This window comes from Vulpes vulpes, chromosome 5 (assembly GCF_048418805.1).
Source record: "Vulpes vulpes isolate BD-2025 chromosome 5, VulVul3, whole genome shotgun sequence".
Lineage (NCBI taxonomy): Eukaryota > Metazoa > Chordata > Mammalia > Carnivora > Canidae > Vulpes > Vulpes vulpes.
The window spans coordinates 78,650,887-78,668,525 of NC_132784.1; the positions used below are offsets into that span (position 1 = coordinate 78,650,887).

Below are 17,639 nucleotides of genomic sequence, written 5' to 3' on the forward strand. Positions count from 1 at the left end.
CAGACCATGATTCAGCAATCCTAGCTTTTTCTATTTAGTGGCTCCACCAACCCCTATGACCTAGATTCTCTATCTAACAGATGACAAAGGAAGAGAGAATAAGCAGGGGATCACTTGGGAGGTTTCACAGGTACATGTAACTTAGATTTCACTGACAATACAATGACACGACCTCAACTAATTCCAAGCAGGCTCAGAAATTAAGTGTAGATATGTCCTTAGGAGAAAAAGTACATAATTTGGCACAGAAAGAACAAGAGTCTTCTACTGTAATACTTATGTTCATCAAATATCCATTTTACTTCCCCTGCCCCTGCAGAGCGTACTATCTGCTTCCACTACAAAGAACCTAAATCCCAAGTAACCACTATATAGGCTCAATGTCCAGGATCCTTAAGGGGCTCAAGGGTTCTCTCCATTCACTCTGAACATGGCTCCTGGTGGTCCAGGAACTAAACAAACACACAAAACCCAAACAGTTTATCTCACATCATACTCAGTATATGAGATACAAACAGGATGACTATAAGTGAAAAAAAAAAGTTCCCTTTTATGAAAGTAAAGAATGGAGATACAATGGTCACTTTTGAAATCTTGCTGAGTTAGCTTTATAAAGGTCCCTCAACCTTGACAGTGGAGATATTTCTTTAGGAGACCCTGTTTTTCTCTCTGGGAGATTTCCAGTTTCCACTGTTTTTCCTGGCCCCTAGTCCTGTTGCATGTTTATTTTTTTCCTTATCCATTATTCTTTGAGATCATTTCTGAAGTGTATCAAAGACAAAATGAAATCTGAGATAAAATTAACAGGCTGCTTTTGCTTTATTTTGTTTTGTTTTGTCTTGCTCTGTTTTGTGTCAGCAAAGGAAGCCATCTGCTATCACTTGAGTTTTAGCAGGGGTTCAAAGATGTTAGAAAGGAGAATAAGTTTTATAGATTAAAAAGAAGAAATACTGAGATAGTGTAAAATTGACAATGATTCTATTAAGGTGAGATTTTTTGAAAAGGAGACTTTCTAATTGGTTTTAAGGTATCTTTGATGGGCCTTGGTTAGTTGCAGGGTTCAAGTGAACAGGTCTGGGACATTTCTAAAGAAAAGGGGTTGTCTAATGCTAGGGGCTTGGGATATTAGAGTCTGGTCATGTCCCAGAACAAGTGGAGGATATATTTTTATGTGAAGTTGATGGCCATGTTAGGCAGTTAAAGCCATGTGGGGGATTATGAGGTCTTTGAGGAATATTCAGTTTTTACAGCTTACTTCTGCACACACAATTTTAAATTTCTAGAGTTGTTTTAATGCTCAGCCTAAGCATGTTAAAAATCAAGGCTCATGGCTTTCTTGCCAATGCAGTTCCTTCAATAACCTGAAGATGTGTTTTCAATTTCTACTACTAGGTCCAATACTGGTCACCATATCCAAATTTCTTTTCTTTCTTTCTTTTTAAAAGATTTTATATATTTATTTGAGAGAGAGTGTATGTGTGAGAGAGAGAGAGAGCTCATGAATGGGGGGCAGGGGCAGAGGGAGAGGGAGAAGCAGATTTCCCACTGAGCAGGGAGCCCAATGTGGGGCTCAGTCTCAGGACCCTGGGATCATGACCTGAGCCAAAGGCAGATGCTTAACCAACTGAGCCACCCAAGCACCACCCAAATTTTTTTCTTAGACATAACTACTTAACCTTCTTTATTTATCTCCTTACCCTCATGACTTTCTCTTTCTTTTTTAAATTTAAATTTGATTAGCCAACATCTTAAGAGCAGCTGTATCACTTATACACTGTTTGTAGAACATCACCCAAAACAATGACATAAAACAATAACCATTTTTATTTCCTTATGCGATGTTATGTATAGGATACTGGAACAGAAAAAGAACATCAGATGAAAAACTAGTGAAATCCGAAAAGTATGGGATACAGTTAATAGCAATGCATGACTGTTGGATTCTTTGTATTGACATGCATACCAAGAGAATACAGATGATAACATCAGGGTAAACTGGGCAAGGGGTATATGGGAACCCTGTACTGTCTTTGCACCTTTTCTGTAAGCCTAAAAATATTCCAAACGTTTTTATGAAATGTAATTTCTTAGGTGATTCCAGCGGAAGATACATCACCATCATCATAGATCTAGAGACAAAGAGAATGTTTATAATACTCTCACCATGCTGTCAGCATGACCATCCTAGAACATTCAAACACAGTCTTTTGTTTTTTAGAGAGGGAGAAAGGAGGGGCAGAGAAAGAGGGAGAGTGAGAATCTCAAGTAGGCTCCATGCCCAGACTGATGCAGGGTTCGATTTCATGACCCAGAGATCATGACCTGAGCAGAATCCAAGAGTTAGCCACTTAACCGACTGAATCATCCAGGTCTCCCCAAGTGCAGTCTTACACATACTGTTAGTATGAGCACGTCCAACTGTGTAGAGTCAGAAAAGGAAACAGTGCAAATTCCTATGGGGAGTTTTATTATCAAATTGATCTCTCCTGAGGAGAGATCCTTGTTAATGCAAGGATATTGAATGTGGATTGTGTTTACTATTGATAACTACTATTGTGTTTCCATTCTGTATGGATATTTAGAATCATTGGAATTAACTGCATAACTAGTGTGTATAAAGTAATTTTCCAAACTGAATGAGATATTAGACTTTAAAATAGTTTTGTACTTTATATCTTTTTATGATTTACTAAATAGAATCTATTTGATGTGCTACTTACCAGTCAATGAAATGTCATTCCTAAGGAATGATTATGTAGTTTCCAGAAAATCATTGTATCCATAAGATTAAAAGCACTGAGTGAGAATGTAGATAAAAATATTTCAGCACCATCGAAAGATGAATGGATAAAGAAGATGTGGTTTATGTATACAATGGAATATTACTCAGCCATTAGAAACGACAAATACCCACCATTTGCTTCAATGTGGATGGAACTGGAGGGTATTATGCTGAGTGCAGTAAGTCAATCGGAGAAGGACAAACAGTGTATGTTCTCATTCATTTTGGGGAATATAAATAATAGTGAAAGGGAATATAAAGGAAGGGAGAAGAAATGTGTGGGAAATATCAGGAAGGGAGACAGAACATAAAGACTCCTAACTCGGGGAAACGAACTAGAGGTGGTGGAAAGGGAGGAGGGTGGGGGGTGGGGGAAATGGGTGACGGGCACTGAGGGGGACACTTGATGGGATGAGCACTGGGTGTTATTCTGTATGTTGGTAAATTGAACACCAATAAAAATTAATTTATTAAAAAAATATTTCAGCAAAAAAAGAACACTGGTCATGAATCTTGAAATGTTCTACAATTCTATGTAGTTTATTTTATGAATGATGAATTATAAATATTCATGATTCAAAAAGCCAATATATTGATATTATTGAACTAAAAGCTTCATTTATTCATTCATTTATTTAGCAAATAGTTATTAAAATCTCCTATGAGCAAGAAATTCATTTAGCTATGGAGGGTAGAGTAGTGAACAAAGCAGATAAAGCTACCGCTCACATGGAGTTTGTGTGTTAACTTGAAGATGAATATAATAAATACCATTTTGATTGTGTCCACGGAATTCTTGAAGCTTGGCTACAAGTACATGAAGATGACTGTCCTGTAGAAGATGGAGACTACAGTGAGAATGCAAGCGCAGGCAGACAAAACCTTTTGATTCCTCTGAGCTGAGTGCATCTTCAAGATGGTGATAAATGTAAACAGGTAGAAATAAAGATAACTACAAGAGAAAACATTTAAAAAGGAAGTCAAGTCATATAGATAACCAACTCACTGATCAGAGCAAGCTAGAGCTGTGACTGCTGGAATATTACAGAAAAAGTGATGAACCACATTTGACATACAAGAAGAAAGATTGAAGGTATCTTCAACACTTACAGAGGCATTCAGAACATCACAGACATCCAGACAATGGCCAGATGAGCACACACATCTGTTGTCATGGTGGTGGTGTAATGGAGAGGTTTGCACACTACTGTGTAGCAGTCATAGGCCACTGAGACTAAGAGGTAACTTTCCATAGATGCAAAGGCTGCAAAAAAGAACATCTGAGCAGCACATGCATTATAGGAGATGACCTGGTCTCCTCTAAGAAGTCCTGTCATGACCCTGGGTATGTAACAAAAATCCATCAGAGACAGGTTACTGAAGAAAAAGTACATGGGCATCTAGAGACCGGAGTCCAACAGAATCAATACAATCACCCCCAGATTTCCAACTAGAGTGAAAAGGTAGAAGAAGGTGAATGTCATAAGGAGTGAGGCCTGCAGTCCTGGAGCATCTGAACATCCTAGAAGGATGAACACAGTCACTTCCGGGCTGTTCACAGTGGTTGTCAGTGGGGAATCACAGGATGCCCTATAGTGGTGAGAAGGAAAGGGAGTGTCAAATGGAAAAGATTATAATAGAGTGAGGTTAAGCTGTGTATATGCTCTGTGGATTATTTCAATTACAGCAATAATTTGTTCTTCAAATCTAAAGCACACACAAGACAAAACAACTAATCATTACACTCATTTATTTTGCAAGGGAACCTAGTCCCAAAAGGTTGTGTATTTTCTCCAAGCTTACCCAAATAATGACTGGCAGAGTCAAGCTGTGTACCCAAGCAGACCAATTCTAGAATCCCATGACAGTAACTGAAATTTGAATTGAATTGAATTAATTCTATTCACATGAAGCCACTGAATCCATTGGACCCATCTTAATGTTAGTTGTCAGGAGTACCAAAATTACAAAGATACTATTCCTGGATTTGGGACTTGAGATGGGGTGATGGAAGCATGGAGGTAGGGCGGATGCAGTAGGGGAGCCGCAGCAGCAGGCATGGACAATCAGCAAGTACTCTTCAGAAGTACTCTTCAGTACTTCTAAAGAGAAGGTAATGCACCGGATGCAAGAGCTCAAGCTCTGGGAAGAGGGGCATGTGTGTCCAAATTGTATCCTAACACTTACTATCTGGGAGATCTTATCCTAACCTAAGTTCTCTGAGCCTCAGTTTTTTCATCTCTAAAAGTGGAGGTGTGACATGAAGGGGCAATTCTGAGAGTTTATAAAATAATGCATGAAAATCAATAATTATAAACCTGATGAGAGTTGGCTCTAATGTTATTAGTGGGATGAAATGATGGTCTCTATCTTGGTTGGGTAAAAGTGGAAAGCCATACCCAGTCTCTAGATTATGGATTCAGAGCCTCACTCTCTGATCCTCTGATTCCCCTGTGTGTTTCACTCTGTCCTTCCTCTGACCAGATCATTGACCACACCAGCCATTTTTTCCATTTCTTCCTTGAGATCCACATTTGATGTGGATCATTTTGTTTTGAACTCACTCTTACTCTCATTACTCTGACCCTCTAAGCTGGATGACAAAGATGCAGGGTTGAAATCTCAGGTCCCTGTGTTTGACTCTAGGTTTCAGATCTGCCTTTGAGGTGAGATCCATGCTGCGATTTTTCTCATTTGAACTGAATGAAGCCTATGTCAAGCCTAAGTCACAGCTTTACCTCATTGGTAAGCACTTTTCTCTGCCATCTGAAGGGGCTTTACAACTTCCCTGTTCATATCCAGCTCCTAAAGACATTCGTGTGTGCTCCCCTTTGACAAACATAAGATTTTTTAAAGCATGTACTATAACCTCTGATAAGAGCATTCAGTGTGCAGGTGTGTGTTCTTTCTTTATCCTCATGACTTTATACAGTAAGTAGTATAATGTTTATGCCACAACTTTATTTTTTTAAAAGCAGGAAAAAAGCTTAATTTTTAGATGGGATATTCCTGGTGCTTTTGTAAGAACTTAACTTGGTCATTCTATACAGAACATACAATCAGAAGTGTTCTATAGTTTCATTCTTCTGCATGTGGATGTCCAATTTTTCCAGCACCATTTATTGAAGAGACTGTCTTTTTTCCAGTGGATAGTCTTTCCACCTTTGTCGAATATTAGTTGACCATAAAGTTGAGGGTCCACTTCTGGATTCTCTATTCTGTTCCATTGATCTATGTGTCTGTTTTTGTGCCAGTACCACACTGTCTTGATGACCACAGCTTTGTAGTACAACCTGAAATCTGGCATTGTGAGATTCCCCTGGCTATCCGGGGTCTTTTCTGATTCCACACAAATCTTAAGATGATTTGTTGCAACACTCTGTAGAAAGTCCATGGTATTTTGATAGGGATTGCATTAAATATGTAAATTGCCCTGAGTAGCATTGACATTTTCACATTAATTCTTCCAATCCATGAGCATGGAATATTTTTCCATCTCTTTGTGTCTTCTTCAATTTCTTTCAGAAGTGTTCTTAGTTTTTAGGGTATAGATCCTTTAGCTCTTTGGTTAGGTTTATTCTAGATATCTTATGCATTCTCTTATACCATACACAAAGGTAAAATCAAAATGGATGAAAGAGCTAAATGTGAGACAAGATTCCATCAAAATCCTAGAGGAGGACACAGGAAACACCCTTTTTGAACTTTGCCACAGCAACTTCTTGCAAGATACATCCATGAAGGCAAGAGAAACAAAAGCAAAAATGAATTATTGGGACTTCATCAATATAAGAAGGTTTTGCACAGCAAAAGAAACAGTCAACAAAACTAAAAGACAACCTACAGAATGGGAGAAGATATTTGCAAATGATCTATCAGATAAAGGCCTAGTATCCAAGATCTATAAAGAACTTATTAAACTCAACAGCAAAGAAACAAACAATCCAATCATGAAATGGGCAAGAGACATGAACAGAAATCTCACAGAGGAAGACATAGACATGGCCAACAAGCACATGAGAAAATGCCCCGCATCACTGACCATCAGGGAAATACAAATCAAAACCACAATGAGATACCACCTCACACCAGTGAGAATATGCCACAACTTTAAAAGGATAATGTAGAAATTGATAAGAATAACTTTAAAAGTTACAGTATCCTACAACTTTATCCTATAGTGTTACAAGATACAGAGTATTAATATCCACATTTTGTGGTTAAGGAATTGAGGATTTTAGAGGTTATGTGACTTCACAGAAATTCCCTCTACACCTGGCAAGAAATAAACTCAAGATTCATATCCAGATCATACAGATCATAAGCCTGTGCCTTTGTTCAGCTTTTTTATGTGAGCCAGGATTATGAGTAAGGTAAGAGAGGAAAAGAAGGTTGATATAGAGTATGGAGCTTTGTAATCATGAGGATCCTCTTGGAGTCTAAAGAAATATCATTTCACCCTGCTCTACTTAACATCCCTTCCATAACAGATCTACAATTAGTAAATAGAATGAAAGTACTACCTATTCAAGTGGAGCATAATCTATTTTCTGTTTCTTATTGTTGCTGTTCATCCTCTTTAGGAGAGCAAAATGTTGTTTCCTAACTTATCACTAGACTCCTTATTTGTTCAATAATGATGTACATTTGGGCATTTAAGACCAGCTCTACCTCACCATTTCAGAGAAACACTCATAACATCCATTACTTTGCTAAAATAATTCACAGTAGACACAGCTTCCCTACTGTTTTCTCAGTAAATTACACTTCTCACTGAAAAATGCCTAAGATATGTAGAATCCTACCTGGTTCCTTGATGAAAAGGGAAAAGCAACCATGAGTTGTGTCTCTGATATCAGAACTTCAACCAGGGTAGAATGTATATATCCTATGTTCTCTCTCTCTGGTACTGGGAAAAAGGCCTCAAGGTCTCTGAAGCACAGAGGAATGGAGGAAAAATCACTGATATGGAGCTAGGAAGATGGTCCAAGTCCTGCATCCCTCATATATCCTTTATGATCCCCTGGAAGAGTCATTTACCCCGTCAAGCTCAGTCTCCTGATATGTGAGGTAGAACTAATAAAATTGCATCTCCCACATGCCTTACAGAATTCTGTCTATGAATAGCAAATGACGGAAGGTCTATAAAACAACGTGGTAAGAGGATTATCACTTTAACCTGCATAAGTATAATTATTATCTTGGAGTGGGTTTTCTTGGCTCTGGCTGCAGCCTGGAAGCAAATCCTGTTTGGAGGAAGACAGCATGAATGCCAGGAACAAGTAACTTTCAGATGAATAAACAAATGAACAAAAGGGTTCTGCACATAGACGGGTCCTCTAAAATGATGTCAAATGGAGTGATTTGGGGATTCCCAAGGCTAATGAATAGGAACCAGGAGAAAGTTAAGGACAAAAAAAGAAAAGAAAAGAAAAGAAATGTGTAGGGAACCAGAGTTCTCAGGGGAACAGGTCTCCTATGAGAACATCCATAGCCCCTCATCTCACTTATTTAGGGAAGAAGCAATTAAACTGTCAGTGGGGAACTGAAGTGTCTGTTGAGTAAGAGCACTGATCCATTTGCATTACTGTCTTTTTCCCCTTTTTCTAATTAAAGTATAATTTACATACAGTTATATCCACACTTTTCAATGCATTGTTCTAAGAATTTGTACAAATGTAATTGGCTGTATAACCACCATCACATCATGATATAGAACAGTTTATTAACCTCCCCAAATTTCCTACAACTCTGTAATTGACCCCTCCTTCCACCTCTTAGCAACTGCTAATTTGTTTTCAGTCCCAATGGTTTTAGCTTTGTAAAAATATCATAAAAAAAGAATCATACAGTAGATTATCTCTTGAGTCATGCTTCTCTCCCTTAGCCTAATGCGTTTAAAATTTATGGAGTTGTATAGTTGTTCTGTAATTGGTTCCATTTTATTACTGAGATGCAGTCTATGTATTCAGATTATTTATCCATTCTTCAGTTGAGGGAAGTGGGGATACTCTTGGAGTCTAAAGAAATAGCTAAAGAAATATTTCCAGTTTTTAGTTAATACAAATAAAGATCCTATGAACATTTACATGCAGGTTTTATGTGAACATGTGCTCTTATTTCACTTGGGTAGATTTTAGGAGATTTCTAGGTCATGTGATTTTGCCAACCTATTTTCTAAAATAGGAAACTATTTTGTATTCCTACCAGCAGTGTGTGAGAGTTCCAATTGCTTCACATTCTTGATGGTAGTTTATATTTACAGGTGAGCTTTTTTTATATTAGTTATTCTAGTAGGTTTATAGTGTATCTCTGTGTTGTTTTAATTTGCATTTCTCTAATGACTAATGATTTTGAGCATCTTTTTACATGTTTATTTGCTATCCCAATTATCTTCTTTTGTGAAATATCTGTTGAAATCTTTTGCCTATTTTTGGTACATGCACTCAGATGTTTATAGTAGCATAATCTACAACAGCCAAATTGTGGAAAGAGCCCAAGTGTCCATCAACTGAAGAAATAAAGGACATGTGGCATAAATAAATATATACAATGAAATATTACTCAGCCATAAAAAAAATGAAATCGTACTGTTTGCAATGATGTCGATGGAGCTAGAGAGTACTATGCTAAGCAAGATAAGAGAAAGACAAATACCATATGATTTCACTCATATATAGAACTTAAGAAACAAAACAAGCAAGGGGTTAAAAAAGAGAGAGAGGCAAACCAAGAAACAGACTGTTAATTATAGAGAACAAATGATGGTTACCAGAGGGGAGGTGTGTGGGAGATGAGTGAAATAGGTGATGGGGACTAAGGGACTCACTCCCTTGTTGTGATGAGCACCATTAATTTATGGAACTGTTACACACCTGAAACTAATATTGCACTATATGTTAACTAACTGGAATTGATTTTTTTAAATTTATTTTTTATTGGTGTTCGATTTACCAACATACAGAATAACACCCAGTGCCCGTCACCCATTCACTCCCACCCCCCGCCCTCCTCCCCTTCTACCACCCCTAGTTCGTTTCCCAGAGTTAGGAGCCTTTATCTTCTGTCCTCCCTTTCTGATATTTCCCACACATTTCTTCTCCCTTCCCTTATATTCCCTTTCACTATTATTTATATTCCCCAAATGAATGAGAACATATAATGTTTGTCCTTCTCCGATTGACTTATTTCACTCAGCATAATACCCTCCAGTTCCATCCACGTGGAAGCAAACGGTGGGTATTTGTCGTTTCTAATGGCTGAGGAATATTCCATTGTGTACATAGACCACATCTTCTTTATCCACTCATCTTTCGATGGACACCAAGGTTCCTTCCACAGTTTGGTTATTGTGGACATTGCTGCTAGAAACATCGGGGTGCAGGTGTCCCGGCGTTTCATTGCATTTGAATCTTTGGGATAAATCCCCAACAGTGCAATTGCTGGGTCGTAGGGCAGGTCTATTTTTAACTCTTTGAGGAACCTCCACACAGTTTTCCAGAGTGGCTGCACCAGTTCACATTCCCACCAACAGTGTAAGAGGGTTCCCTTTTCTCCGGATCCTCTCCAACATTTGTGGTTTCCTGCCTTGTTAATTTTCCCCATTCTCACTGGTGTGAGGTGGTATCTCATAACTGGAATTTAAATAAAAACTTTTTAAAAAGTAAAAAATCATTTGTCCATTTTTATTGTATTTCATTGTATTTGTTTTCTTATATTTGGGATTTGAGAATATCTTATGCTTCCAAAATATAAGCCCTTTACTGATAAGGACTGATATAATTTGCAAGTCCTTTCTCCTAGTCTATGACTTGTCTTTTTTTCTGAAACAAAAAATTTGAGTGAATATTTGTTTCTTTTTTTTTTTTGTTACATACGAATTTCTTTTTTTTTAATAAATTAATTTTTATTGGTGTTCAATTTACCAACGTACAGAAAAACACCCAGTTTTAATGTAATATATCTATCCTTTGTCCAATACCACAGTATTTGATTATTGTAGCTGTATAGAAAATCTGGAAAGGAGGTAGGGTGAGTGCTCGAACTTTGTTGTTCTTTGAAATTGTTTTAATTATTCTAGTTTTTTTTTTTTCACTTTCCATATAAATTTTACAATGAGTTTGCAAATTTTTACAAAAATTCTTTCTGGAACTTTGATTGAAATTTTGTTGATTAGTTTGTGGAAGACAGATATCTTTAAATTATCTTGCCCTCCAATCCATGAACTTAGTAAATTTCTCTATCTAGATTTGCTTTGATGTATTCAATCCATGCTTTATATTTTTCAGCATGTCTTGTACATATCTTACAAAATTTTTTTTATAAATTAATTTTTATTGGTGTTCAATTTACCAACATACAGAAAAACACCCAGTGCTCATCTTGCAAAATTTATACCTAAGTACTTCATGGTGCTGCTACTGCAAGTGGTACTGTTTTTAAATTCCAATTTCTAAGTTTTTATTAAAATTGTATAAAATTATGACATATTCTTGCATAGTGACTTTGTTTCTTCAGAACTTGATAAACATATTAGTTCTGTAGCTTTTCTAAGCAATTTTCTAAGTAGAAAGCCATATTTTCTCTGAATTGAGAGAATTTTATTTATTTATTTCCAACTGGTATGTTTTTCATTTCTTATTCTTGCCTTAGGGTATTGACTAGGATATATATCATGATGTTGGATAAAAGTTTTAAGAGGGCACTTTGCTGCCTTATTTCTAATCTTAGGAGAAAAGCATTCAGTCTTCTACCATAAAGTGAGAAACTGGCTGTAGGTTTTTCATGGATGTCTTTTATTATGTTTAGTAAGTTCTCCACCATTAATAGTTTGCTGAATTTTTATCATAAATGCATGATGAATTTTGTCAAAGGCTTTTCTGCATCTATTGAGATGATTATATGATTTGTATTCCTGAGTCTATTAATATAGTGAATAACATTGATTTTGGAGGTTGAACTAACTTTGCATCTCTACTTAGTCATGAATTATTAGGCATTTTATGTATTGTTGGATTTGATCATACACCATGATATAAGGATAGTTCTACATACGCAAATCAACCAATGTGATATACCACAGCAACAGAACGAAGGATAAAAACTATATGATCATCCCAATAGATGTACAAAAAGTATTTGATAAAATTCAGCATTCTTTCATGACAAAAGCTCTCAACAAATCAGGTATGAAAGGAATGTACCTCAAAATAATAAATGACAAGCCCACAACAAACATCATCTTCAACAGTGAAAAATAAAAACCTTTTCTCCAAGACAAGATGCCCCCACCAGCTTTTGTCACTGAAGAAACCAATAGCCAGCATACCTCCTGAGGACCTTTTACAGATCTTACCAGTTCTATCATACAGGTATTCATGTTCGTATATGCCAGGTGCCTAAGTCCCTCCCTACTCCCTCCATCCCTACCCCTCACCGGAGTCTGAAACCTATATCAACAGCCAGTCCAGGCCTCTGTAGCTGCAAGAGTGCAAGACACCAGCCTAGACCACTGTGGCCAATCGCCACTGCCATGCACCTGTCTCAGAAAGGATCCCCTTGAGGCTGCCTGGGTGGCTCAGTCCGTTGAGCATCTGACTTCTGGTTTTGGCCCAGGTTTTGATCTCATGGATCATGGGATTGAGCCCTGAATTGGGCTCTGCATTCAATGTGGAGTCTGATAGAGATTTTCTCTCCATCTCCCTATGCCCCTCCCTCTCATGCTTGCTCTCTCTCTCTCAAATAAATAAATAAATCTTTTTTAAAAAAGAAAAGGATCTCCATGTTCTTGGCCCTCTCCTAGTAGTAGACTGTGCTTACCTCGACTTAATGTTTGCTAGCATTGCTGTGGATAGTATGGCCCTTCTTTACTGTGCTTGTACAGCCTTTATTTTACACAGAAACTTTGTCCCTATGTATAAGGGACAGGTGGGGTAGTAGTGAGAGACAGGTAGGGGGCTATGGGATCAGGCTCACAGAAACCTCCAAAATGCTGAAGTGTAAGGAAACCAGAGATAAGGGAACAAACCAGATCACCCTGCCCTAGGTGTGGGTGGGGAGGGTGTCTTTTTATGACAGATACCTGTAACCAACAAAGAATAACCAGACCCTAAAAAGAAGTAAGCCATTAAAGAAATTATCATTAGTGCTTACTCAAACCAACCATCACAATAATGTTAAGGCCACAAGCTCTCTGGTAAGTTCTAAATAAAAGACTGTCAGGGGAGGCCCACGTTGGAAATGCTGTCACGACGCCCTCTTAGTCCTGAGACCTTTTTCGGTACCCTTGCTTAATAAACCTCTATCACTTTACTCACTCCTCTTTGTCCACGAGATTCATTCTTCAACCCATGAGACAAGAATCTCGCTCTCTTGCTTCACCTAGCTTCCAGAGATGGTGCCCTTTTTAGTGATCCTGACCTATTATAGATACGGTACATTTCTTGTGGTTTTGTCCCAGGACATTGTACTGATCAACTCCCATGGATAAAGGACTTTATTCTCTTTTCTTATATCAGTTCCAGCAAATTTTATCAGAACATGAGGGCATCAGTGACTTAAGCTTTTATTCTATAGAAAAGTAAGGGAGAGGAATCTGAGTAGGGTTTTTTCTGCAACAGTTGCTAGTCCTTTCTCCTAGGCCAGCCCCAGGAGAGCAGCATTCTCAGAAACCTCACCCTGCCCTCAATCTTTCTTGTAAACACTGAAACAAGCCTGCAGAACAGAGCATGTACATGAGTACAAACTCCCCTTGTGTCTAATTAAATGTGTGCAAATAAATCATTTGCAAGTATTTATATCCTCACATTAGTTCATACTAATAACTAAATCTTTAATTATTAATTTTAAAATTTTGATGAATCCTTATATCAGTAATTATAGAACCTAGAAGCATCTATCGCAGGTAGGCTAGTGTTCTCATCCCATCTCTTTGGGAATATGCCCATCCTTGATTGTATTTTGAGTTAGTTGCCCTGTGACCTCAGGTCTCTAATGAATTTAATAAAATTCATAAAATTATACAAAGTATGGCAGGTTTTTTTTGTAAGGATGATAGTATGCTGACTCCAGATTATGCATCCTATGTCAATGCATTTCTTCTTGATAATGCAGGACATCTTTAAGAATGATCATAACTTGGCATTACCTTCCTTAGGAATTCTACATGGTCTCCAGAACAGAAAGAACAATAAATCCTTCAAGAAGCCTCAGGCACTTGACAGGATGAGCACTGGGTGTTATACTATATGTTGGCAAATCAAACTCCAATAAAAAAATATTTTAAAAAGTAAAAATAAAATAAAAAAGAAGCCCCAAGCAACATTGTTTCCAACAATTAATCTCAATTATAATGACATTGAAAATACATATTCATTCATTTATGAATGAATATATTGTCAACAAACTATTTATTGAATCCCAACTCAGTAAGACACAACTCAGCTGCTGTGTTAGATTCTGTGTACACAGAAGAGATATGGTTCCTGAATGAGTAGATTTTGATCTGATGAGGAAAGAGACATTAAACTCACAGATAAATATATAATTACAAATTTTAATACGTATTCTAAAAATATAGAACAATGTACTCTGAGAGGGTATAAGAAAGGAAGCTGATATTAAATAGGCGGACAAACACTTCCAGAACGGTAGAGTAAGGGCCTCTGAAAATATGCCCCTCCACTAAAGCAAAAATAACACAAGCAAGAAGTTTTCCAAAACTTTTAAAGCTCTAGAAATTAAACAAGGCTTGCAACAATCCAAACAGTGTTTATTCAAGAAAAATGCAGAATCTGGGTAATAATAATGAGCTTCCTGGTATTTTCATTGCTCTACTTCCCATTCTGTGGTAGCTTTGAAAACCAGCAGTTTCAGAACCACAGGAGCTGAGAAAAACAGCCTGACAGCCACTAAAGTGAGTAGAATGTGTTTGGAGTCCTTTAACCGATCCCAAACCCCCAAGTAATGTCATTACTTCACCCTTCTGGCAGCTTTCTAGAAAAGCTCCATTCATACGTGGTTTTTTTTTTTTTTTAAGTTTTATTTAAATTCAAGTTAGTTAACATATAATGTATTATTAGTTCCAGGGGTAGAATTTAGTGATTCATCACTTACATACAACATGCAGTTCTCCTTACAGCAAGTGCCTCCTTAATGCCCATAACCCAGTCATCCCACAACCTCCCCACTCACCGCCCCCTCCAGGAACCCTGTTTGTTCCCTATAGTTAAGAGTCTCTTATGGCTTGCATTTTTACTGAAAACAAGAACAGACAAAAAAAAAAAACAATAATAAATCTATACTAAAGGAAATTTGGAAGTGTTTTCATGTTTAATTTTTTAAATATAAAATATATTGCTTTTTCATATGCAGAAAGATACATAAAAATAATTTTAAAAACCAAACATATATATGTACATATATATATTTCCATTAAGTCAACTATTGATGTGAAGAATGTGTTTTCAGACAACAAAATAATTGTTCTAAATTCTACTATAACAACAGACGTTTCATATATGTCTTAACTAATTTATCCTTTTGTGGGTGTATAGATTTCAGAAGTTTCTCATTAATTATATATGCATGTGCCTGTGCTTCTACATACATGTGAGTATGTGAGAATACATGTTCTTATGGGAGCATGAATGAACATGGGTTTTTTTAAGATTTTATTTATTTATTCATGAGAGACACAGAGAGAGGCAGAGACATAGACAGAGGGAGAAGTAGGCTCCATGCAGGGAACCTGAATGTGGGACTTGATCCTGGGACTCTGGGATCACACCCTGAGCCAAAGGCAGACATTCAACCACTAAGCCACCCCGGCATCCCAAGAACATGTTAATTAAGAAGAATTCTTTTTAACTAGTAGTAATCCTTATTTTAAAGATTTTATTTATTTATTTGAGAGAGAGAGAGTGAGCACATGAACAGAGAGAGGGGGAGAGGGAGAGTGAGAAGCAGACCCCTAATGAGCAGGGAGCCCAATGTGGGGCTCAATCCCAGAACCCCAAGATCATGACCTGAGCCAAAGGCAGAGGCTTAACTGACTGAGCCTCCCAGGTGCTCCTCAAAAAGAATTTTTTTTAAATAATAAATTTATTTTTTATTGGTGTTCAATTTGCCAACATACAGAATAACAACCAGTGCTCATCCCATCAAGTGCCCCCCTCAGTGCCTGCCAACCAATCACCCCCACCCCCCGCCCTCCTCCCCTTCCACCACCCCTAGTTCGTTTCCCAGAGTTAGGAGTCTTCATGTTCTGTCTCCCTTTCTGATATTTCCTACCCATTTCTTCTCCCTTCCCCTCTATTCCCTTTTGCTGTTATTTATATTCCCCAAATGAATGAGAACATACAATGTTTGTCCTCCGATTGACTTACTTCACTCAGCATAATACCCTCCAGTTCCATCCACGTCGAAGCAAATGGTGGGTATTTGTCATTTTTAAGACAAGAATGTAATTATGGTTGATTCTTCTTAACCTATTATTCTTAGATATCATATTTTTTAAGACTTTGTAAATTTAATCAATAGCTGGGAAATTACTATTAGAAATCAGAAATTTGTGAGCTTGGACAGGAAATATTTTCTCTAGATAGATCTGAGGTGGATGAAAGTGCCTTAATTGTGGATTCTTTGTAATTAAAATATGAATCCTATAAAAGACTTTGCCTTCTCCACAGTCTTTTTAAAGGCACTGGTGACCTCTTTGTTCCTCATGCTGTAGACCACTGGGTTTAGCATGGGAATGACCATAGTATAGAACATGGATGCCATTTTGTCTGTGTCCATGGAATGGCTGGAGCTTGGCTGTAAGTACATGAAGGTGCCTGTCCCATAGAAGATGGACACAGCAGTGAGGTGAGAGGCACAGGTGGAAAAGGCCTTCCGGCGTCCTTCAGATGCGTGCATCCTCAGAATAGTGATAAATATAAACAGGTAGGATATCAGGATGACTAAGACAGAAAAGAAGTCATTGAGGCCCACCACCAAAAAAATAACCATCTCACTAATGTAGTTGTCTGAGCATGAGAGAGCCAGGAGAGGAGGAGCATCGCAGAAGAAGTGATCAACAACATTGGCTCTACAAAAGGAAAGGCTGAAAATATTCCCAGTGTGAATGGAAGCATTCAGAAAACCACAGATGTAACAGCCTATGACCAGACGAGCACACACACCTGTTGTCATGATGGTGGTGTAATGCAGGGGTTTGCACACAGCTGCATAGCGGTCATAGGCCATTGAGGCCAAGAGGAAACTTTCTGCAGTGATAAAGGCTACAAAGAAAAAGAACTGGGTGACACATGCATTGTAGGACATGACCTTGTCTCCTGTAAGTAATCCAGCCATGACCTTGGGAGTGACAGCTGTAGAGTAACCAAAGTCCACCAGAGACAGGTTACTGAGGAAAAAGTACATAGGAGTGTGGAGACGGGAGTCCATGAGAATCAGCACCATCATGCCCAGGTTCCCAGCCAGAGTGATGAGGTAAATGAGGGAGAAGACTAAGAAGAGAGGAATCTGCAGTTTGGGGTCATTGGTTAAGCCCACAAGAATGAACTCAGTCACCTCTGTACCGTTCTCCATGGGGGTCTGCTGGGAATCACGTGGCTGCCCAGTAGCAATGAGAAAATCGAATCAGAATTGTAAATGAAGGGGACTCTGCTGAAATCAGTCAGTAGGTCCACTCTGCGCTTTATTTTGGTATTGCAAGAACTTGTTTTCAAGACGCTCTAGAACTAAAGCCTGGTTTTGACAATGAAATGCAATCTTAAGTTATTATAGAATATGCCAGAAAAAGGTTTTGGAGAAAATGCATGCCAGTGTCTTAACTTCATAGAAGACCAAATTA

At 37.8% G+C, this 17,639-nt stretch overlaps 1 protein-coding gene and 1 pseudogene across 1 annotated transcript; both read right to left on the minus strand.

Moving 5' to 3' along the window:
• Positions 1-2,087: 2,087 nt before the first annotated feature.
• Positions 2,088-5,459, minus strand: LOC112930523 (olfactory receptor 5B2-like; annotated as a pseudogene).
• Positions 5,460-16,429: 10,970 nt separating this feature from the next.
• On the minus strand, positions 16,430-17,374 carry LOC112930609 (olfactory receptor 5B12-like). The gene has a single exon (XM_026012951.1). It carries the CDS (start codon positions 17,372-17,374, stop codon positions 16,430-16,432), a length of 945 nt encoding a protein of 314 aa, XP_025868736.1.
• Between the last annotated feature and the right edge of the window lie 265 nt (positions 17,375-17,639).